Source organism: Centroberyx affinis, unplaced genomic scaffold (assembly GCF_046629955.1).
Source record: "Centroberyx affinis isolate AG114_WGS23_722 - 3 ecotype Tasmania unplaced genomic scaffold, CSIRO-AGI_Caff_v1 ptg004141l_1, whole genome shotgun sequence".
Taxonomy (NCBI): Eukaryota; Metazoa; Chordata; class Actinopteri; order Beryciformes; family Berycidae; genus Centroberyx; species Centroberyx affinis.
Window position 1 is genome coordinate 35,666 of NW_027281910.1, and position 24,386 is coordinate 60,051.

General features: G+C 41.6%; 1 protein-coding gene across 3 annotated transcripts in view; it reads left to right on the forward strand.

Moving 5' to 3' along the window:
• The window catches only part of LOC139663872 (arf-GAP with coiled-coil, ANK repeat and PH domain-containing protein 2-like), a 50,038-nt gene extending 26,743 nt beyond the window's left edge, over positions 1-23,295 (forward strand). The window contains exons 9-22 of one of the 3 annotated variants that reach the window (XM_071542641.1): positions 2,549-2,661; positions 3,866-3,917; positions 4,686-4,786; positions 5,285-5,390; positions 6,425-6,633; positions 8,452-8,521; positions 8,798-8,892; positions 9,446-9,648; positions 12,037-12,129; positions 12,478-12,710; positions 13,482-13,591; positions 14,408-14,518; positions 15,980-16,041; positions 20,518-23,295. In XM_071542641.1, coding sequence (XP_071398742.1) covers positions 2,549-2,661; positions 3,866-3,917; positions 4,686-4,786; positions 5,285-5,390; positions 6,425-6,633; positions 8,452-8,521; positions 8,798-8,892; positions 9,446-9,648; positions 12,037-12,129; positions 12,478-12,710; positions 13,482-13,591; positions 14,408-14,518; positions 15,980-16,041; positions 20,518-20,597 — 1,638 coding nt within the window. In that variant the 3' untranslated portion in view covers positions 20,598-23,295. Of the gene's footprint in view, positions 1-2,548; positions 2,662-3,865; positions 3,918-4,685; positions 4,787-5,284; positions 5,391-6,424; positions 6,634-8,451; positions 8,522-8,797; positions 8,893-9,445; positions 9,649-12,036; positions 12,130-12,477; positions 12,711-13,481; positions 13,592-14,407; positions 14,519-15,979; positions 16,128-20,517 lie in introns of those variants that run through there. The other 2 variants (XM_071542642.1, XM_071542640.1) reach the window with 2 other exon arrangements.
• Positions 23,296-24,386: the final 1,091 nt, after the last annotated feature.

A 24,386-nucleotide genomic window follows, 5' to 3' on the forward strand; every position in this document is an offset into this window, starting at 1 on the left:
AATGATTTGCTTATATGAACTTTAACTAAGTAAAATCTTTGAATCTTTAAAATCTTATCTTATCTTTTTGTTCAGTATAGATTAGCAGGCGTGTTGAAGTGCACATGGAGTAGTTTCATATTCAATTCAATTCAAATCCTTTTCACCCCGTAAGGAAAATCTGATTTGCAGATAGGGTTTAAAATATAACCTTTAAGAAATCAGCACATCATACAGAGAAACATCTAGAAAGAGCCAGTTGATATGACCAGAGAGGGAGAGACTCAGTATGGGAAAAAAAATACCTCAACCTTTTACAGTTTTCTCCCCTCAGTGAGTATTTTTATCTCCTCTTTTTATGCATGTTTGGCATGGTTGCTGTCCAGGAAGTAAACAGGAAATAGTGGTCATTGTCGCTGCTTTCTGGGTTGGAATTAGGGTTGGAACCACTGAGGTCATTTCCACTCAGCGCACAGAATTACCCATGTTGACAAATCTCATGTACACAGCATACTGTACTAAGATAAAAATGTAAACGCAGGTAAAAGGTTTGTGTGTTTTTACATTCTGTTGTTTATTCTGTATTCTTCACAATGTTCGGTCACGGCCCAAGAGTTGGCGTTTCATCTGGTTTTGTTTGAATCCGTCAGACTTCTGTTATCTCAAAACAAGCTTTAAAGTGAATCTCAGGGGAACCGTACAGTTTTACTACACAGTTACTAAACAGTCCCTTATAACAGTGAACGACGGACGAGAAGATATTCAGTTTTAGTTTGGCTTAGCTTAGTTTAATTTAGTTAGGGCCCTGTAACGTAGCTGTTTCACAACATTGCTGAAGATTTTAGTTTGTTTTTAAAAGAGTCTTGGGTCTTAACGACTTCCTGGATCAGAGCAGTACGTTTGGTTTCGTAACACGGGGGGGGGGGGTCTCGGTTTCATAACGGGAGGCAAAGGTGATTCAGTCCAGCCTGAGTCGGGGAAAGGCTGTGGATGTTTCCAGAAGGGCGATGATGATGATGCTGCCCCGGCTCATTACGGTAATAAACCTAGACGTCGAGCTCTGATTGGTTGAGGGGATGGCGATGGCATTACGGTGGGTGTAAAGTGACTCCACAAGGGCACACACACACACCACATACACACACATGCACCACGGTGTCCGGTGTCACTCGAAGCTGAGAGAGGAGGAGGGGCTGTTGGGAAAGCTCAGGTAGTGAAGTCCAGGCTAGTAACACACAACACAGGGACAATCCCATGACAACACAACAGTTTGGGTTACACCAGCAGGCGTCCCGGCGCGGCTCGCCATGGTCAGCTTGTCTGGAGCGAGAGAGGAAGGAGAGAGAGAGAGAGAGAGAGAGAAAAAGTGAGAGAGAGAGAGAAATCGAGATGGAGTCAGAGGAGTGAGAGATAGGAGGAAGTGAGGAGAAAGGAGAGTGCTGCTAAAGAGAGAATGGCCGGTGTTGGTTGTCACTGGTTGGTTGTAAATAGAAACCAGCATAAAAACAGTGATCAATATATCGGTGTAGCAAGTTTATCACACAATATTGGCCTTTTATAGAAGTATCAGTATCAGCATTTGTTCTACAGGTAATGACCAAAAAACCTCAGCATGAAAAATGAGCATCAGTATCATGACTTCTGGTTATTCTTATGATAATTTAATTCATTTCCACATAAATAAAACAGATAAGTAAGGTGATTAAAAAAACTGTGATTAAAATAAAACGCAGAAATAAGATATTACTAATTACTAATTTGTCCAGGTGAGATTAAAAAAATAAATAAAAATAAAAAAAAATAGTTGGTTACCTGCCAAAGATGTGCTTGTTTCTCACTCTTGCCTTACCTCCTTAAGCAGAGTTAAAGTTAAAATTAGCTACATGCACTGAGTGTGAAAAATATTGAGACAAACCGGGTAAATCCTGGGGCGAGCTGTGATCCTGTATCAGTTTCACCTGTCAGATCAGCTTCAAACATGGAGGCGAGATGTGACAGATTAAAGGAGTTTTAAGCCTCGAGACTGTTAAGACAAATTGCGCAAGAGGGGGTGTAACTCAATATAAGAAAGTTTGGGGTTTTGTTTTTTTTTTGGTAGATATACTTTTCAACCTGCTCCCTCAGGCAGTATGTGAAATGTGCTGGAGTGGAGTGTCACTCTGCCTGGGTAAGCTGTGGCTGCTGTTTCTGTCTTTTCTGGTGGCTTGTGTGTGAGCATCATTCAGGTCGGTGTGAGCAGCAGCCGTGCAGCGCTGCCTTGCACAAGGTCACCTGGCTGAGCTGGGACAGATAGCCCTCGTTTTTGACTTTGGGAAAAGTGCGGAGTCATCCCTCGGACCAGAGAATATCACTAGCACCATAGGAAAACATCGGCTAATCGACATTGTTAATGTTGATCATGAAAAATCTAATTTTACCACTGTCATTGTTTCTTTCTTTTTTCTCTTTCCTCTCTTCCTTTCCGTATTGCTGTCTCTGTTCCCTCCCAATTTTCTCACTTTGTCTTTGACTCTCTCTTCTTCTCTCCCCCTTTCTTTCCCCCATTTCCCTCTTTCTCTCCCTCTCTCAGGACTTCTCGAATGACGACACCAAGCTGGAGTACAATGTGGATGCAGACAACGGCATCGCCATGGAGGGCTACCTGTTCAAGAGGGCCAGCAACGCCTTCAAGACATGGAATAGGTACGACAGGCAAGACTAAATCAGCATCTTATTGAAAACACCAAAGAACCAACAATATGATAAGGAATGGATTTAAGAGGGCAAGCACTGTCTTCAAAACAAAGATGGCATAGGAATGTGACCGGCGCTATAAATGAATACCTTAGGCAGTACTTTAAAAAACAAATGTTTTAACAAGGAATGTCTTTGTAACAAGAAAAAATTGTGTCATATTTAGAAGAAAGAGGACTCACAAGTAGACCCAATTGCATGTGATTGAAAAGCCTTGCATGGTCCACTTATACGTCACCTCTCTCTTGTAAATACAACACAGTCTTTTTGTTTTTATGCCTCTAGAACACATCCACAGCTGAGGTTTTGGCTGGCATTCTTGTTTTTTCTCATAAATTTCAATCCAAATTGAATATCAACAAAGCTATAGAAGTATGTCAGTTACACATTTGACTATCTTGAAAGACTAGACTACGGTAGTCCAGTTTGATATCAAAGTCCCCTATGTTAAGACACAAAATATCATCAAGCCTCTGTTTGAATTACGAGGAGACACAAGGTCCAGCTGCCACAAAGTCTACAGATTTAAAGTTGAATATTACGGCGCCCGGCAGCTCGCTAACCCAACAGTGTGTTCCCTCTCCTCCTCTTAAGACAAGATGGTTGACATGTAAATCCATTGGTTTGCTAATTCCATCTGACAGGTCGACACATTGACCTCCCACATGGGACTTGAGCGGTTAAATAATCGGTTTGCACACCTTTAGCTGAGGATGTATTGATTTAACACTGCGGTTGAGGTGATAAGTGCCTCTTTAGTATGCATCTTATACCCACCAGGTTTCAGAAGTGTTTGTGCTTATGTGTGCACATGCTAGATGTAGATAGCAGTAAGTGTGTGTGTGTGTGTATATGAAGAGTTTTAATCCAAAATGAGGCTGACTTTGCATTTCTAGGCCAGGGTGTTTTTAAATATACTCAGTGCTGAGGTGGGCTGACACATTTGGTGCCTCCTGAATAACAGCATGTCTATATTTGTCTGCCATGACTGTTAAACTGTTCAACCACAGTAAAAGAATGTCAAAGTGTAATATTTTAAGAGGATCAATGTTTATATTTCCCTTTCTCGCTGTGTGTAGCTGTGTGAAATGTGACCATGTGTTTTTGTTGTTGGTGCGGTTGTTTTTTGTAACTCATGTGATCTCCTCCTCAGGCGTTGGTTCTCCATCCAAAACAATCAGCTAGTTTACCAGAAGAAATTCAAGGTACGTCAAGTGACTCCCCGCACCCCGACCGCAATCAAATATGCATGTGTTTGACTTCCAGCACAAATATCCCCCCCCATGCATTTTTAACAGAAGGACTTAGCTTCAGTTTAGAGCAGTGGAAACCCATCCAAAACAGCCTCTAATGTAAAATAAACCATGGATTTGAGTAGTTTTGTGACTTTGTTTGTGCACATGTACATCGAGATCTAGCAATTATAGAGCTCCTGTTTTGTTTTTATTTTTTTTACTGCACGCTTTATGAACTTTAAAGTTTCTTTGAAGTTTTGCTGTCTTTCTAACTGCCAGAAGTTACATTGGTATGCTGTGGCTCCCATGCTTCAGGTGGCCACTGTGGTTATATGGCCAATAGTTTTTGCATTAAGATATTGCCAAGTGCATTTATTGGATTTTTGCCCTTGGATGAAAGCATGAAATATGGTCAACATTAGCGCTGACACCAAAAAATAATGGTAAATTGCACAAGAATGACACTTTCAATTTCTCTCCTTGATTCAACCCAGTTGATGGAAATTCACCTAATTCACATTTTATTTTTTGCAACATTTCAACAGCTTATGGCAAAGTGACGACGCTATGAGGAATCAGATAATGTTGATCCGGGGAAAAATCTTTACACACTTGGCCTGTTGATTTAGTTAGTTAGTTAGTTGTGCCAGCAGTGTGTGTGTGTGTGTGTGTGTGTGTGTGTGTGTGTGTGTGTGTGTGTGTCATGTTTGACTGACGTTGTTGTTCCGCCTCCCTCAGGATAACCCTACAGTGGTGGTGGAGGACCTGAGGCTATGTACAGTCAAACACTGTGAGGACATAGAGCGCCGCTTCTGCTTCGAGGTGGTGTCACCCACCAAGTGAGTACACACACACACACACACACACACACACACACACACACACACACTCAAACACAAACACACACTGACAAATTTAATCTTAAGACAAAGCACACTTAATTGGGCCATTATTAAAACTCCTCTTCAAGCACATTTAAACTCCCAAGATGTCAAGATAACATGCTGTACACACAAACACCACTAATTATAGACATACACACAATCATGCATATGTGTATGCAGACACACACACACACACACACACACACACACACACACACACAGTAATGTATTGGAGAGTATTTGCAGGTATATGCATCATGCTCACCTCTTCTTTGGGTATTAGAATTATACAAATCCAGCATAATTGCCACTGAAATGTGTACAGGAAGGTGGAATACCACACACACAGACACACACACAGACACACACACACACACACACACACACACACACACACACACACACATGCACAGAGCAGACAGCAGTGGTGTGATGCCCCATCTGTCCCAACAGGAGCTGTATGATGCAGGCGGACTCTGAGAAGCTGCGGCAGGCCTGGATCAAAGCCGTCCAGAACAGCATCGCCACCGCCTTCCGCGAGAAGGGAGACGACGCCGAGGTAAAAAAAAACAAAAAAAAACACTGTGAGACCAGATGGACGGTTAGAGGGATGGAGATGGATGAATGGATATGTAGATGGAGGGATTGACGGATGGATAGATGTGTGGATTCCTTGATATAGATAGTTGGATAGACAGATACTTAAAGTACTTTAAAGTACAGTCACTTAAAATATAACTAATCAAATTAAATGTATGTAACAGACCCTTCTATGAGGGTTGTAACTGACCACTGGTCATCAATAGGGGAGTAAAAGGTTGTCTATTTACCATACTTTTTCCTATGGAGGAAAAAAAGAAAATAAATATAATATTTTCCTTTTATACGTTTGGGAATTGCACAGAAAAGTTGTTAAAGGTATGGAAATGTTCATCTGTTCAGTCCCAATGCACAATACAATATGATTGTACAATATATGTAGTTGTAGACTCCAATGTTATTTCTCATATTGTCATATTTGTGTTTTGAAGAATAATAATGCAACTGAGTGTCTATATTGCCCAGGCAGCATTAACTTACATAATACTGAACACTGAGCAAAATCTACAAATCCAGTCAAAAAATGAAGGCTTGGAAAAAGTATGGCATTTCAAAATAGAAAATGTATAGGAAGCCTCACTATAAATTCTATGCTGTTGTAACTATAGTACTATACTAAAGTTATATATGTATGTATTAATATTTTATAATGACTCCACCTATTTCATACTGTGTATTTCATGTTTTCCATGACGTATAGCATATATCAATACATATACAGTATTTACACCTGAATATAGGTCATATTTCATGTTTTTGGTATATTTTTATATTGTACATATTGCATTGCACTGCATTCTTTCTTTCATGCTGTTATTTTGTACATCCTAATGCTGATAATTCATACACCCACACCCCGCAGTAATCCATATTTTTTTCCCATGCTGTATCCTGTTACTGTTAGCAGCTGCAACGCTCCCCCCGGGGATCATTTAAGTTTCATCTCATCTCATCCTACCTTATAAATAAATCTTCCCGTCTCTGTCACGGTAGAAGCTGGACAGGAAGTCGTCCACGTCGACAGGGAGCCTGGACTCCGGCGGCGAGCCCAAGGAGAGGTCGCTGAAGGGGGAGAGCGCCCTCCAGAGGGTCCTGGCCATCCCGGGCAACACCTGCTGCTGCGACTGTGGCCAGCCAGACCCCCGCTGGGCCAGCATCAACCTAGGCATCACCCTCTGCATACAGTGCTCAGGCATTCACAGGTAAAGGACTGTGGTGTGATAGTAAGTAAATAAATGTTGATTTATAGAGCGGTTTTCAAACTACAAACTGCTTTACACAAAAGAGACAGCAAAGAAAACAGCAGAGAGTAAAACGGAGTTGTGTTCTAGACAGGAAAAAGAATATTTCTCTGGGGAAGTCGGGGAATATCAAGGAATTGTACAACTTCACAGGAATACAGCATAATGCATTTTACAACTTGGTTCACACACTTATTGCATCAGATAGTGGATTGTCAGCTGTTTGGTTTCTACTACAGTTGGGCTTGCTATGGAGACAAACTATTTACCCCTTTAGAACTTTTCTGAGCTGAAAAACAACATTTGAAGAAATAAAATTCAACCCAGGAAGTCATGTATGCATGGACATGAGGGCCACCCTGTGGTCAAAATGTTACACTTGTGACAACCTTTAATTACATGGCAAGGAAAACAAATAATTACTCCTAAGTTCAACTGTAATTCCTATTTATGTGTCAAGGTCAGTTCCCTCCCTCTCCATAAAAAAATGTCACCAGGGATTCATGCCTCAGTACAATCTTCATGGTGAATATGTCGTATTTGTTTCTTAAAGACAGCACAAACAACTTTTTACTTGCGGTTTGCAAATGTATTAAGTGAGATGAACATGAAAACGTCAGATTTTGATAAGTTCCCCAGCACTGCTCCAGCAAGGTGTCGGAGCAGCCGGTCCCATCTGACTGAATGACTGTCTGTAACACAGTGGGATAAAACGGCAGCATGAACACAGGGAGTGAAGTGTTGCTTTTCTCCAAAACTATCAGTCCAAATCACACCAGACAAAGGTTTTTTCGGTGTCTGGGAGGGTTCTCTGGAGAACCCACTGGCAGCCATAATCATAGGCTGAAAGGCGGCAGCAGCAGGCTTGTAAAAGTGCATAAAGCAATCTACTGTTGGCAACATTTTGAGTCTGTGTTACTATGTTGGGTTTGTGTTTGGGGTAACTGGTCAGCTGGGATTAACCTCTCCTGCAAAACCTTACCCAGCACTTATTTTTAGGTTTATAAATTACTATGTTGTATAATCTCATGTAGGATGGGCCACTTAACAAACATATCGAATTACACCTGATTTTCACAAATGATTTCTCAGTTGTCCCAAGACTTAAAAATCCAACATTTATATGTCACCTTTCCTTCTACTTCACCTCTATCTCCCCTTTATCACTGAAGTGGCTTTCATAAGTAAGGGATTATAGCTTTCACCTGGATCCATCTGTCTATTTGATGGAAAAGAACAGATGTTCCTTAGATTATGCAGTTTGTATGAATCATAAAAAGTACAGGCTCTTGAACTACAACATCTGGTAATCTTTTGCACTTCCCCTCTAGTTCAAGGTATTTGTTATTCATGGAAGGAGATGTGATTGCGTTTAGGAGAGCCAATCTTGGGGAAAAGTCTGAAATCCTGAGTATTCATTCTTCTGGCCTACACAGCTGTTTTAAGATGAATACAGGGTTTTTCTGATCACTCCCACTTGGCCAGTAAATCTACAGACCCCAACTTCCACCTTGTGGCTAAAACATAAACTGCACCCATGTGTGTTGTAAACTTTGATGGTTTTACAGGTGAACAGAATGAAAGCAAAAAAAGCAAGAAATTGTGTCATTAGCATTCCTATCCACATGTGCAGAGCTGCATCACTGAAGCAGGCTGCAGTTGCCACACTGCCAGTATTTAACCATTTCCATTCACCATTAAAGAGTAATGTGTTTTGTTCATGTTTGTGGTTTTGTTGCGTTTTCCTAACACTTGTTGGTGGATTTCCTCCATCTGCAGGAGCCTGGGAGTGCATTTCTCCAAGGTGCGGTCTCTGACTCTGGATACATGGGAGCCAGAACTACTCAAGGTGAGGGAGGAAGGGATGAGAGAGGGTGACGATTTCTGGAGAATCAGATTGGCTTGTGGTCCTAAATGTCTATCAAATTTACATGAACCAAAACACACTGAAATACTTCACATCCAAGTGCTACATTGCCCACACACACTTATCTCCCATCTGTATCTTTTGAGTGTCATAATACCAATGCTGTACGATCCATATAATAGTTGGTCATTGTAGCTGACTGAGTTATACATGCTCTCTGCTGTCACATTCATTTACTTTGCTGTACATCTTTGACAGTTAATGTGTGAACTGGGGAACGGAGTGATCAACCAGATCTATGAGGCTCGGAGAGAGGAGCTAGGATCCAGAAAACCTCAGCCAGGAGACCCAAGGTATGGAAATAGTAGATACAGGTAGCATATCATATTGGTGTTTATCTGGAAAAAGTTTTTTTTTTTTAGGAATGAACCAAAGAATTCTTATTTCCCCACTGATGTCCTTGCATGTTTAAAGTTTTAATAAGTTTCAGGGGCACAAGTGCAATTAAATTCAAACTTAGTAAACTTTCTGTTAAAAAATCAAAGCACCAAAATTGTTGAGTTAAGTTAGCATACTATAATCCCTCACCTCACCCTGGGCTGTAATCAGGAGTGACCTCCCTCCTTTAATTTCTCCCTTCCTACCTTCATACCTTGATAAACTCTGACATCTTTTCTGGATTTCCTTTTTTGGGAGGTTCCCATGCATTTTAATAGGAGATTACTGTTTTCCTGTTATTTTTTTTTAAATATAAATTTGTCTTCCACCTAGAGAAGAGATAAAGACCTAATGGCTTCCAAAATTCACCTGTCATTTTCACCGTTTTAGAATAGATATGTATATGATAGCTGGGGTTAATTTCACACCTTCTTCACAAACAAACCCTGCGCCTCTTCTTCCCACCAGACATGAGATCGAGGCCTACATCAAAGCCAAATACGTGGACCGCCGGTTTGTTCGCCGGCCGTCGGACGAGGAGCTTCGCACCAAGGTGGTTTCCCTGAGCAAACAGGAGAAGAGGCTGAGCAGCAGCTCTGAGCATCTGCCCCCCCGACCGCCACCGCCCACCCCCAAACTACGACCCGGCTCCAACGTCTCCGGACAGTCCGGTCAGTAAGACAAGCGCACCCTCGACCTACCCATACTTTGTCTTTCCTGTAACCTTTTCCTTGGCCTCTGTACCCAAAGCCTGTGAGGGAGGTTAAAGATGAATTTCAAAGGAAGGAAGAAGGTTGATTGGGTGACTTCAAACATCACGATAGACTCTTAAAGGTGCACTCTGTAATTTATTCTCTTGTTTAGTTAAAATTACTGTATAGTTCATTTATTTGCACATATAAATGATAAAACACATGAAGAAGACAGAGAGAAAATCTTAAGAAACCTCATGGGACTTATAATATATAATAATAAGAACATCTCACCTCAGGACAAACCAAATGAGGATAAACAAAGACACAACTGAATTGAATAACATATGGATTACATGGAATAACATATGGATTACAGAATCAAAATGGCAACAAAACTCATTTAGAGGTATTGATCCAGACCTGGATGGTGTCTGGCAATCAAACAAATGATTAACGCTAGAAAGTCCAGTGGGTTTTGGATGGTCTAAGAGAAGGTCAACTGAAGGGAGTAAATATAATTATCTTTTCCTTGCATGGTTTTGAAAATCTAACAATACGGGTTTGGAGGGACGTCTTGGAAGCTGAGATATTTCAGTGCTAAAATCCAAAACAGCAGTCAACTGACAGTGGCTTGGCCTTTCTAGTGTTAATAGATTTTTGCCGATTATTCTAACCCCCCTCTTCCAAAACAATATAAAACAATACAATATAATGAAAGCCTGCTGGGAATTACACTACAGCAAGAGGACAAAGCCAGTGTCATTTGTGCTCGTGGTTGATTCCCACTGGGGCCACCCCCTTCCTAAAAATGTACGCAATCATGCTGCTGCAAGGTGCTTTGAATAAAAGCGTCCGCCCAGTGGCATATGTTCTCTGTTTACAGCATATGTCTCGGCCCTCTCTGCCTCCCATTGCTTCTCGTGGTCTGTCTCTCCTCCAGTGTAGCTGAGCTGGTAGTCTAACCTCCTGTGCTTCCACCCTGTGCTTCCTCTCTCTCTCTCTCTCTCTCCTCTTTCTCTTTCTCAATCCATTCTCTTTTTTGTTTCTCCTCTTCCTCTGGCTGTTCTGTGCTTCTGGACTAACCCCTGCCCTCGCTGCCTTACCCCTAACCCCACCCCCCCCACCTCAAACCACCCTGCCACTCACTTTACACCCTTGGCCCCTCCAACCCTCCGACCTCCCATCATCCCTTGCGTAGCTGCTGCCAGTGGCTTGGAGGCCCGCCGCGACTCTCTCTTCTGTCCCGACGAGCTCGACTCGCTCTTCTCCTACTTTGACACCTCCTCCAAGCTAAGGAGCAGTAAGTACTAAAGGCTCAATGTTTCGCTTCCTCCTCCGACCCCTCCGTCCATTTGTACTCACTGCTTGGGGCTGTGGACTAACACCCATTCATCCTGTTCCTCCCCCATCCCAAGCCTTCTAATGGACCATCCCATCATGTTACTGCGGAATGTACTTTGGGAATATACTATGTGTTCTTCCCAGGGAGGGGGTGGGTAGTCTCTCTCACACATGGTTGTGGCCAGTGTCTTGTATCTGGGACTTGGGGTTGTATCTGTCTCATCGTGTCTGTGGTATTCAGGGACTTGACTCATTGCGTAAGGTGGTGATCTGTTGTTCAATTCACTTTCCATGTTGGTTTCAGTGGGGGATTTTGTATGTCCACTTGTACAAAATATTAGGACCACCTGCTCTTTCCAACCATAAGACTGGAAGAATGAAATTACCAACTATTAGAGGCTGATGGATGTTCGAAAAAATGACATTACTGGTACAAAAAAACCAACACGTTTTTAGCAGAAAGCCTTCCTCAGGGCCACAGACAATAGCTTGTGAATATGATGATCAGTTGAAAGATTGTTGATTCCACCCGTTAAATCCTCTTCAGTCATGAAGGGGATATATAGATGAAGAAGTGGAGACAGGATGGACTTTGAAACCTTGAGACAAGTAAGACATGATTGTAAGAAAGGGAGTTGCAATTCTGAGTTGGCAGTAGAAAGTCTAAAGGTGAGAGAAATGAGCTTGTGAGTGCAAAGTTGAGCTGATTTAAAATTCCTAGAGTGGGTGGGAAAATCTGGGCAGGGAAAGTGAATGAGTAACACTCTCTTCCCCCTTCAAGAACTACTGCCAAGGTGCTCTTGAGCAAGGCAGTCAACCCCCATCTGCTGCAGTAGAGCTGCTCAGTGGCCAACAAGATGAGTGTGAAGCAGGGCAATGCTGAAAACCAGCACGGATAAAATTACCGTGGGGAAAAAAAAGCCCACAATCGGAAGGTGTTCCTTCTATTTTATACACTCAGTGTGTGTTAAGTGTGTTGCTGTACAAGTAGAGATTGTCAGACTCAGACTGTTTGTTTTACAGTAAGAAGTGCAGACAGCGGCATCCAGAACAGTGCTGATGGGAGCAGGGAGATGCTGGCCACCACCCCCTCCACTAACAGCCTGGGAGACGCAGGTGAGACACACACACACACACACACACACACACACACACACACACACACACACACACAAGCACAAGCAGGATCAAACAGTTGCATCATTTGGTTTAATCTGATTGGAGTACCAGGTGGATGGGATTTACCGGACCTGGACAGTTCAGATATCGTCAAATAAGTTGTAAATCACAGATGTATACTAAATTGAATTTCAAATACTCTCCTGTGTAAACATCCTGACACTAATTGTATTAGTGTCACCCACCCACTGAGCTCTGAAGTAGACTAAAACAAACCATAACAAGTATTTGCAAGTAATATTTGACACAGGTTTGAGCCTAAAAACATGACTCTTCCTCTGTCAGAAGCCGCTGAGCCGCCGCCCATGCCCATGCCGGCCACGCTGCCCCCTCCCTCGCCCTGTAAGGAGACGGTCTTCTACGAACCGAAGGAGTACAGCCCGGGCCTGCAGCTCTACTGGGCGTCGTGCGCCCGCAGCCTACCGGACATGGCGGAGGCCCTGGCCCACGGAGCCGAGGTCAACTGGGTCAACACGGACGACGACAAGAGGACGCCGCTCATCATGGCGGTGCAGGGGGTGAGCATGAGAAACAGCTAGGCCTGTGCCGATATGAATAATTCATAGTACGATTATCTTGATCAAAATTATCTTGATATACAATGTTATCTCTAATTATTAAAAAGATGAAAACTTAAAAAACAGTACTGTAATATGCTTCAGTTACAAATTTATCATATCAGTCTCTAAAAAACTGCAGTTTGCCACAAACGAAACCACTCACACTGTAGACCAACTTGTTTCATTTGCTTGTCTTTTTAATTATCATAATGCAAGTAAACTTGGCTACAAACAATACCTTTCGCCTAATAGCTTTGTCAGGTTCACTCTTAATAAAGTCTTTCCTTGTTTACAGTATCAGAAAGAGGATCTATTTACAGTATTTACAGAGTACAGTAGACACAGAAGTTTGTCCTGATGTAATTGGTGCAGAGAGATATTGTCAACTGAAAGAGTTTCACACCACATACAGACACACATGGTACTGGGACAACTGGACCTCACATTTAGTAAAAGGGGATTCTGCAGGACATAAAGTAGACTGCAGAAAATAAAATTTCCCTCTTCATACATGCACCAAAATCACTCCTCATTCAGACAACGTGGCATGAAGTAAGTTGCAGCCATTGGTAAGAGTCCAGCAGTCGAATGTAACAACAAATCATGAGATAATAGTATGAGTAGAGTATGATGGAAAAGCATGCAACTTCATAATGTTGTGGACCATGGACATTGTTCCTAAGGCTAATGTGGTGTTGTGTATAATGTTCTATCAACACTTAATTTCAGGGTTCGCTGGTCACCTGTGAGTTCCTGCTCCAAAACGCAGCCAACGTGAACCAGCAGGACGCCCAGGGCCGAGGACCGCTGCACCACGCCACCATCCTGGGACACACAGGGTCCGTCTTCCGCATCTCACTATCAACACTTTCCTCTGAGAATGTCAATATGCCCTCACTCCAACAGAAAATTGTTAGCTATAACATTCCAGATCTCTTTCTTATGAAATAAAAAGACATTTTTCACATATTTATTTGTAGAGTTCCATTCCAAAACAGTATATCCAGTTTGGAAAAAATCATAACCTGTAATTCAATATTCAATATTTCTAAATTAGAGGATCCAGATTGTAAAAGTGTGATCATTTTGTCAACCAAAGACTTGAGTTACCTACTATCCTATAAAAAGTACCATCCTTTTCTAAGAGTCATCAGTCATTCTGTTGGAGTAGGTGTCACTTTTTTTCAAAGGGTGGTTGGATATCTCATTTTGGTACAAAACTCTATATTTCCTCTAACATGGCCATAAACAACCCATAAAAGTATTTGTTTTTTTTGTCAATAACACCACACTGCTTCAAGTTCCATTTAATTTGCCCTCAACATTTTAATAGTCTCTAATAAGAAAAGACTTATGAAACTAAGCTTGTGATGTATGCTGCCGATGCTTGAGCTGTATTGTTTTGGCGAGTATCTTTATATTACACTGCTTCCTGAGGCATTTAGTACATGCACTTATCCAGAGTGACTTACAGTGAGTTTTATTAGTCTCTGTTGCTGGGATACAACTCATTAACACAGAGGAGCTAAGCTTGTTATGGATACCTTTGTTTGAGGTTAATTATGTTGGGCTTGTTGACCCACTGTGAATGGAGGCTATCAACTGAGATTATGTTTGACCTCCCAGAAATTAACTAACCTTGCTCTTTATTTCAGGCAAGTGTGTTTGTTCCTGAAAAGAGGAGCTAATCAAAATGCTGCAGACATTGAGGAGAAAACGCCCCTGTCCATGGCGGTGGAGGCAGCCAACGCAGATATCGTTACGCTGTGAGTGCCCTGTTTTTTTCACCTTAATGTAGGCAGCTACACATTCACACCTGGGAGCTCCCAGTACAACCACAGTCCTCCCAGATTTCCCCAGCTGGTCCTGGGATTTAAAGGTCCCATATTGTGGAAAACGGGATTTCCCATGCCTCTTTGATTATAAAGGAGTTGGATGTGCTATCTAAACATGGTGAAAGTATCAAAATGCACAGTCGGCAACTAAATCCACACAATCCATATTAGAAAAGCGAGCCTCTAAAGGAGCCGTAACTTTGTGGCGTCACAAAGGTTTGCTCATTATCATTTTTGTAAGAAATAATAGACTAACAAAGTGTTTTTTTCAAAGCAGTTGAGCGGTTGTCATTGTTTATTACCGGAGAGTTTTCCCTACCTGTAGCTGCCGGGCCGCGGTGTCTCACGTTTCACTCTTGAAACGGTTAGCCAATCAGAACAGAGGGGTCGTTAATATTAATGAGCCTTAAAGACACAGCGACAGAAACAGCCTGTTCTTGGTAAGGCTCAGAGAGATGCTGGAAAATGAACGTGTAAAAATGGATTGAAAGTGTTTTTGTTACATGACACCACACACACAGCTTTGAATGGACCTCAAGACATAAAATGCAACACTGGAAAGTGTAAAATATGGGACCTTTAAACAGTTGATCTTCCAGTCACAAACCTGCCTCTCTAGCATCTAGGCTACTGCTGCCACTGGAGTTATCCACTTCATAACCCTGACTCCCCCCCACCTCTCTTCTAACATCCAAACCAGTTTTCTACCATATATAGGTGCTCACTCTAGTTTAAATAGGGAATCCTTTTGTAAATTCAACACCTCACTGTAAACATCTATGTAATATTATTATTAGTAACATTATTAATCTGGAAGTAAGGCATAATGGACAGCAAGCCGGTCATCACAAAATAAGCCTCGACAGAGTGAATCAAGACCCTGATGTGAAGCAGACTTCACCCTGATCACCTTGAAGGGGATTATTTTGCAGTAATGACCCATTCGCTGAACATTATCCTGCTCATTACACAGCTGCTTACCAAAGGCATTAATCATTTGACATGAAATGGTGATTTAAAATGATTTTATTATAAGCTTAAGTAACTTACAAACTTTAACCAAACACCACTCCAACATGACAGGTCTGCAGTAACCGTGGAATAACGTCTTTTTGCCACAAGGTGTCACCGGTTAATACCGGACTTCTTGACTGAGGAGTGATATGATTAGATGTGAAACGGCGTTGTGTTATTCAGAAATAACCTTTCTGTGTAATGAACCTGCTGTGTCTGAAAACTGAGTTCTAGAAAAGGATAGAAATTACAAAAATGGAAAAGGAACCCTATAATTACTGTTAAAATTTAAGAGTCTAATGAATGACATGTAATATCCTCACTGCACCTGTGCTAATCTGCAACTTCCTGTTTCTGTCCCCTGCCCCCCCCCCCCAGGTTGCGATTGGCCAAGATGAACGAGGAGATGCGGGAGGCGGAGGGGCCCTACAGCCAGTCAGGTCAATATCCCACCAACAGCCCCACCGAGATGCAGTACAGGAAATGCATGCAGGAGTTTATTAGCCTGCAGCTGGACGAAACTTAGTAACTGTCCACTCTGTTCAAAACACAGGGGCAACATGAAAAACCAAGCAAACCAGAAGAGATGTAAAGGTTTCAGGGTTTGGGTCAGTTGACTTCAAACTGCAGATTCGCAGGAGAATGACATTATCTCTCAGAGAATTAGTTCATTATTGATTGGACATAAAGTTGTTTTGGTAAAAAACATCAAGTTTTAGAATTTTTGAAGAAATTTGATAGTGAACTGACCCTAACTCTGCCAGATTTGCCCCTGTGTCTTACTGTGCTTTGTGTGCGACAGCCATTTTAACCACCCAGCCCCGGCCAGGCGCTGGGTGAGCTGCACCTGGTGTGTGGTTTTGAGTCAGGTGCTAGACGGTGTTAATGTGACCCGGTTAAAAGCCATCAACTCTGGAGACAACTGAAGAGATTCCTTCCAAAATAAGACAAGGAAGTGACTGTTACTTACTTATTTATAGCACAAAATCAAAAGAAACAGTGGTACTTTTCACTGGATAGTAGGTAAATCCTCCTTTTTTTTAAGTCTTTGAATGATAAAATGTTAGCATGTTTACTGGCTGTATTTTAGAGATGTTGAGTGACAAATACCAGCGAATGGAAAAAATGTTGTGTTTTGGGGGGAAAAACTCTTCAGTTGTTTACTTCTCCTGGAGGAACAGCAAGTCCAGAAACACTCGCTGTTACATTGGAGTTGTCTGCTGTGTCCCAGCTGTAAATCACAATGTCTTTTGTGGAAAGCTAGCTACCTGGCAACTGCCACCAATATCCAGTGACACTCAAACCTCAAAGTGAAGGCAGTCTTCTCTATCTGGCAATAATCGTGACTTTTATGAATGATAGTTTTGACCATCAGACCAGTTTGGAGTGGCGTAGGGTGTCTGGAGCACTGGGTTTAATTTTAAATTCACCTGAGGGAATAATTTATGCACATTCCTTTTTAATGGTTATGCAATTACCTTTTCCATTTCCCCATGCTTGTATGGTTCCCTTTTTTGAGGTCATGTTTACTCGTTTGGCCCCATTATGCATCTTAATGTTGTGAAGTTGACATGCCTGGTCAGAAAAAAAATATCTATTTTAGAACTGTTGCTTTTATAAAGATAATCCTAGGAACCATGTAAGCATACGGACATTGTTGTAAATGATGTGTATACATACATTTCTATATAGTCAGTATTTGACAGAATAAGCAGAGTTGAGAGTGACTCTGGAGTTATGTAATGTATTCCCCTGTGTGTTGTCAGAACACAGTTTGCACAAGGGTGAGTGCCACGAGGGTCTCTGCTTGCATCCTTGATTTTCTTTAGTTTGTGTGTGGTATTTTCTACCTGTTCTGACAATGTTGTGTCTTGGTTGTTAGTCAGTCTGGTAAGTGTGCTTGCTACTCGCCCGTCATCGCCACGGGAAATCCAGAATTGTAAGCTGAAAGGCCTTTAAACGGCGTCTGATTGATTGTCTCGAATGTTAATGCACTCTTAAAGGATAATTCCAGATATTTTCAACCTGGGCCTTATTATCCTAGTTTTTCCTAGATAACTGATTGTGTTCAAAATTTCATTTACTTCACTGTAGAGTTTTACATAGTTTCATTTCGCAGGGAGTGCTGCTCACCAAAACACACTGAAAGGACCAACACAATCTGCAACAGTCAAACCCAAAAAGCGATTTCGGTGTGTATTGGAGAGCAGCACTTCCTGCAAACTGGACGTACGCAAAACTCTACAGTGAAGTGAAGTGACAAGATTTTGAACATAATCAATTGTAATGATGGCAAAAGCTAAGGGGCCCAGGTTGAAAATAACCAGAATGATCCTTAAAGGGTTTTACTCAAGTATATAGGCAAACCATTTGAGGACGGTTCACCGTCAAGCAAGAAGTGCAATAGCCTAGAAAAATATCCACATGTAACCATGTACAGCTTTTTATCACCTACTAGTCCTAGCTTATATTTATCTTAATCATTTGGGAGCTTAACAAAAAAAAAAAAGAAAACTAGACATTCATGAAGAATGTGGCTAGAGATGTGTATGAAGCTCACATGAGTATTGTCGATAATGAATGAATAATAGAATCGTACCCCAGTTTCATCCCATGTCTGCTCCATACAGCCCGGCCCTAAGGGCTCATTTCATAGGGCACAAAAGCACTTTGATTAAATGGTCATTTCTGCTCATTCAAGTCCGTTGAGCAGCGCCCCCTAGTGCTGGCAGAACAGTGTGTTCACGAACACCATGTGAGAGATATTTGATGATTGTGTTGTGATTGTGAAAAAGGGAAAGTAGAGCTCTCATTTCCCTGAGTGAGATACTTAGATGTTTCTAGAGAGTAGTTTGTTTCTCACAGGGGGAAGGAAGAGCTGCTTGCGTTTATGTGTGCTGACCACAAGAGGGAGGGCTATGCTCAGAAATTTCCTCTATTCGTCCTCGATGGATGGAGTACTATGTTGCATTCAGGGCTAGATGTTGTGTTGCTGTAGGTAGCCGCTCTGTCATTAGCTCGTCAAAACAATGCAGTAGCCTGAATGCTGCTTTTTTTTAAAAGTGGAATTCCCTCCATGGTCATTTCTTGCTATTTAAAAATGAGTCAGTAATGTTTTGGACCTATGATAAGAATGCTACTTGAGTAGAAAAGAAAGATCATGTGTTTTGGTTTTTGTCTGTGTGCAACAGTTGCTTTAAATGAAACGGGAGCCATTTTTGACTGTCACTGCCTTAAGGTAAACAACAGATACACTAGTAATGATTATAAGAGGAAGAGGAGGAGGTTCGGCTTTAGGTAGAAGGGCAGAGTAGAGTTTGAAGTATGTGCTGTCAGTCAGTCGGTGAATGATCCTCGCCTCGTTTTACTCTGCGAGAGGATTAGCCTTGTTTCCAACATCAACTTGCAGTCTTCCTTGGTAACCCGAGGGCCTCTTCATCAGCGCTTCCAATCAGTTGATGAGTGATGGGACTGATGAGGGACATTCAGGGGTGATGAATATGAGGGAGAACTAACCTCATCAACGCCCCCCTTTTAAAATTACAGCTCCCCTGACTCAAGTGGTTTTACTTGATTAAGTGTATGGAAGAAGTGCAGAGCAGTGGTTCTCAACCTGGGGGATGGTGAAGATTTTTGTGGGCGGTCACTGGATGATTTATGGAATCTGAACAATTTTTAATATATAACTTAATGATCATGTTTTTAATCTTTTTGATAAATGCTTTTTTCTTAATGGATATTGCAGCCAATATGCTTCTTCTGATAATTGAGTAAAATAGCCTGAAAAGGGGAAATAAAAATCATCATTTGGTGTCAAAGTTCACCATTTTGCATGTTAACAAGGCGGCCGCAAAAAGACAAAAAGGTTGAGAACTGCTGGCTCTCTGTTATAACACACTCTGTTCCTTATTGCTTTCATTCACTCGTCTTTCTCTGTAACTTCACTCTCTTGGTTCTGTATTTTTCTTTTCTTTTCTCACTCTCCTCCCCAGAGTTTGTGCCTTTCTTCTGTTCTCTTGTTTCTTTGGGGTGCTGAGGCCAACACAACTGTATTTTTGTACATAAAATCCTGCACTTTAAACACAATACAGTTGTTAACTAAAACTAATCTTTGTGGGCTTTGTCTTTTCTTTCCGACTCGATCGCCAACCCTAACGAAAGGCCTCTCTGCCCGCTTTCTCAAACGTTTGCCTCTTGCCTCTTCTGTTCCTTCCCATCCTTCTTCCTCTGCGTTATTCTGTTTCATATTTCGAGCCACGCCGACGCTCTGACAGGTATGGCTGACTTTCTCTTTTCCATTCTTGTTCTAATGACACTGTCACTGTGCATGCTTTCTTCACGCTACAAACCACTGTTGTTGTTTTATCCTCCTGTAGGGCTGCACGATTATGGCTAAAATGATCCTGCCCTGATCACTACAAACTGTGGAGGGGGGGAAAGAAAAAGGGAATTTCTTTACAGGGATGAATAAAGAATCACATCGTCACATTACATTATTATATCAGCATAACAACTTTTCTTAACCACAGTGCAATGAAAGCGTTCAATGTTGCCGACATGCCAATACACAATAATTATTCATTGTGGACATAAAAATTATGATGTACAATTCTGCCTGACAAACGCAAACAGCACCGACTATTTTGTGTGTTTTAAATGTCAAAGGTTGTGACAAAAGGTAAGATTTCTTATCAACAAAAGTTATACCCATTAGTGCTATTAAATTATACACTGTCCACTTCTGTGCCAACAATGCTTCTGTCAGCACAGGTGATAAACTAGTTAAACATAGTTACTGCTGTTTGTCTTTGCAGGGCAGAATTGGGCGTGATTAATTGTGCAGCCCTATCCTGTAGCTCTTGACTCCTTCTCAGTGTTTTGTTTGTTGACGTTTAGTTTCCTTCTTGTCCTCGCAGGAGATGAAACCTACCAGGACATTTTCCAGGACTTCACCCAGATGGCTTCCAACGACCCGGACAAGCTGAACCGCTACTAGCAGTACGACCCGCAGCGGCCCTGATCCACTTCCCCCCTGAGAGACGTCCACTTCCACCCTGAGAGACTTCCACCCAGAGAGATGTCCGTTTTGACCCAGAGAGATGTCCGTTTTTACCCAGAGAGACGTCCGTTTTTACCCAGAGATACATCCACATCCACCCAGAGAGACGTCCGCATCCACCCAGAGAGATGCCTCATTCCACCCAGAGAGACGTCCACTTCCACCCTGAGAGACATCCACCCTGAGAGACGTCCACTTCCACCCTGAGAGACTTCCACCCAGAGAGACGTCCACCCAGAGAGATGTCCACTTCTACCCGGAGAAACGTCTTCTTCCACCCGGAGCGATGTTCACTTCCACCCAGAGAGACGTCCGTTTTTACCCAGAGAGACGTCCGTTTTTACCCAGAGATACATCCACATCCACCCAGAGAGACGTCCGCATCCACTCAGAGAGATGCCTCATTCCATGCAGAGAGAGGTCCACTTCCACGCGGAGAGACATCCGCTTTTACCCAGAGAGACGTCCGCTTTTACCCAGAGATACATCCACATCCACCCAGAGATACATCCACCCAGAGAGACGTCCACTTCCACCCAAAGAGACGTCCACTTCCACCCAGAGAGACGTCCACTTCCTCCCCAGCAGCATGTGGAAATGTGTGGATTAAAGCACTGCCACAGCAGGACTCACTTCACCAGATCCAACATGGCCGAAGCCGCCCTTCATCACATTGTGATGAGTTTTAACTGCAGCTGCGGTTTCATCCCTTGTTGAAAAGTACAGGCATTTCACTAAAGTGAAGAGGAACATAGATGAGTAATTGCGTGAACTGCAACCCCCACTCTTTTAATTTTTTTTTTTTTTTTTTAACGACGCTTCTCAATAGGACGAACTACAATAAGTGAATGGTACAGTGTTGTAGCCTTTGAAAGGATTTGCTTCATCCGCGCAAAGTCCATAAAAAAAAAAATCTAAAAAAAGTCAAATGATAATTTAATTCACTCAGAATGTAGAGCTGTCATCAAGGCTCTTAATTAGGTTGCCCCTAGTTACGCTTTTATTTCTGACTTCTTGACAGGTGAAATTGAAATACAATTTCTTTATTTAAAAAAAACAACTCTGTTGCATTCAGAGTTGTAAAGAGAGGTTAGTGCATGATAGACTGTTGAAAATTTTCCATTTCTATTTTCAAATACTCTATTCAATAGGATTCCCTTCTTTAAAAGCATAGGCAAACGCTACAGGAACTCTTTCTGGTGCAGATACAGAGGTTTGCTCTAGTGAACCCTGTGCAGGCATACATATATATGGCAATATGCATTTAGTTATTTGCACAAATCCCTTTGTCTTAAATCACCACTGATGTTTACCAGTTTTGATGGTAAGACTTTGACGTGTGAAACGATGTACAGTCATTATGGAAGTGCACATGTATTGATGAGTCTGTAATGTTAAAAAACTCTTAGTCCTTTTATTTGATTTTAAATGCTAGATAGTTGTTTTTGAAAATGTTCCACTTGATGATTTTATCTTCCACATTGTCACCACACTTGCACCTATGTGTGATCGGGGCAATCAGGTTTTCAGTGTCACCTTGTTTGTGTGCGTTTGTGAAATGAAATAGCTTCAGTCATCTTGAGATGATCGTTGATTTGTAGATTCAGTCTCACGCTGATATGAGATTGAAAGTTGCTGAGAACAACTTTGTACAACATCAGCATGTTGGACCGCTAGAGTATGTTCGGCCATTTTGTCCCCATGGCTACTAGCTGTGTCTTACAGGGTTAATACACAGGTCTGCTACCAGTCTGGACATGTATGGAAAATTAATGATTTTCAGGTCTTAAATTGAATATACAGTCTGAAAATTCTGTAAAAGTACAAAGGTGTCCCAGCATATATATATATAACTGCACATTTTATGCAGCTGTAAACCCACTGTCATTTCATATGTTGGGGTGTTGTTAATGTTCACCTATAGAGTGATATGGCCTAGTGTAACCCCAGCTACCAACACCAAAATCTGCAAGTCAAGTAATTAAGTCTGGAATTTCAAAATGGAAGATATGTATTGTAGGGACTGTGGTTTTGTTTTTGTGCTCCATTTATAAAACTGTAAAAGCCTCACTTCTGTTTGACAGTCACAGTGTATTGCAAGATGTGATCTGAAGTGCAATGTAAAGTGCAGCGCAGAGGAAACCATCATTCGCCAATGCAACATGGGATACAATTCTTGTACATTTTGTACAGATGCTTTTGAATACACCAGAGAACTGAAGTATAAAGTAGTGGTACTTGAATCATTAAATAAGCTTTTGTAAATGCTGTTCTTTTTATCTTTCGGTAATTTTAGCCCATTTTATATTGCCTGTCTGTATACCAGTATACATGTATATTATACCTGTAATAACTAAGGACTTTAATACATATGCTGCAAAATATGGACTGAAGATTCATTGCTGAATGTTGAATCTGTTTTGTTTGCTTTGTATCACAAGAGTTAATTTCAACCACTTTGCCTTTCTTAGTGCTATTAAGGTCATTATTGGAATGTAAGTGTCAGCATGGAGTCGGTCTGACTCTGCACATTTAACCCTGGCTCCGACCAACAGGGCTGCACCGGTGCCATAGTCTACGAAAAGGTATTTGAAATTGTAAACACTCTTATTAAAAGGTGTGGCATGGAGCAAGACTCACATCTTCCGCAACTCGCTTTAATTTGCTCTCATCCAAAACAAAACCACCTTTTACTGCACTTCTTAGATCTTATTTCTTTTTCTAGGGATGTTTTTAGGGCTCCGACTCTTCCACTCTTCACTATTTGTTGCTTGTATTTTTACTAATCTACAAATTTCAGCTTATCCTACTGTTGGACTCATTCTAAGTCACTCTGAATCAGACCATCAGCTGAATGCTTTAAATGTGAATGTAAGATGACAACGCCAAGAATAGCATCCAAAATCTTTCAAATGTGTTTTTCATGGTTCCATGGTTTTCAAAACACTGGCTTTGGATCGCAGTGATCCGTCATAACAATAAGGTTTCTGTTCATCTCAATGGGAAAAGTACAGAGATGGAAAAATACTGATTGGCAGAGGACCGACCTGTCAAAACAAAGGTACAATTCTCCATCAGTGCAAGTAGCCTCCATACATACATTAGGCAAGTATCTCAAATATATGTGCAAGTGTTTCATGTCCTTAGTAAGTACATGTTTGTGTATGTGAGCAGAAATCCTACATGGTCTCATTTAGAGGCTTTTAACTGAATATTTGTAGTAGTTTCCAGCATCAGAGTGATGACAAAAAGGAAGTTATAACGATATTGCCTCTTCTTTCCTTTATCTTTCCCTCATTTTATAGTGTAATTGGATCAAACTACCACTGCACAGAAATTAATAATTTCTTTGTTTTGTCAGGGAGGAAAAGATGATTCGTTATAAAGACAATGTTTTTGTTGTCGCATCTCCAACATGGTGTCCTGTGTTTAGTCTTGCAGAAAACAGCAGTCTAATCTGTTGGTCTGCCAAGTAGAGGGAGGGCAGGTCATTCCTTCATCTTTGGAGGAAAAATCTTGACCTGTATAGCCCAAAAATGGAGCTGGCTTCATGAATATCTTTTGTCTCGCAACCCTAAAGAAGTTCGCATAGTGATACGACAATTCACTCACTTGCTTCCACTACATTGTCTTCACTTGGTGCTGAATTTGACATTCCTCGATATCGCTGAAGGCAACAGAATACAATCTGTCTGAGTGTCCTTCGGGTTTTTATTTACTGACTTT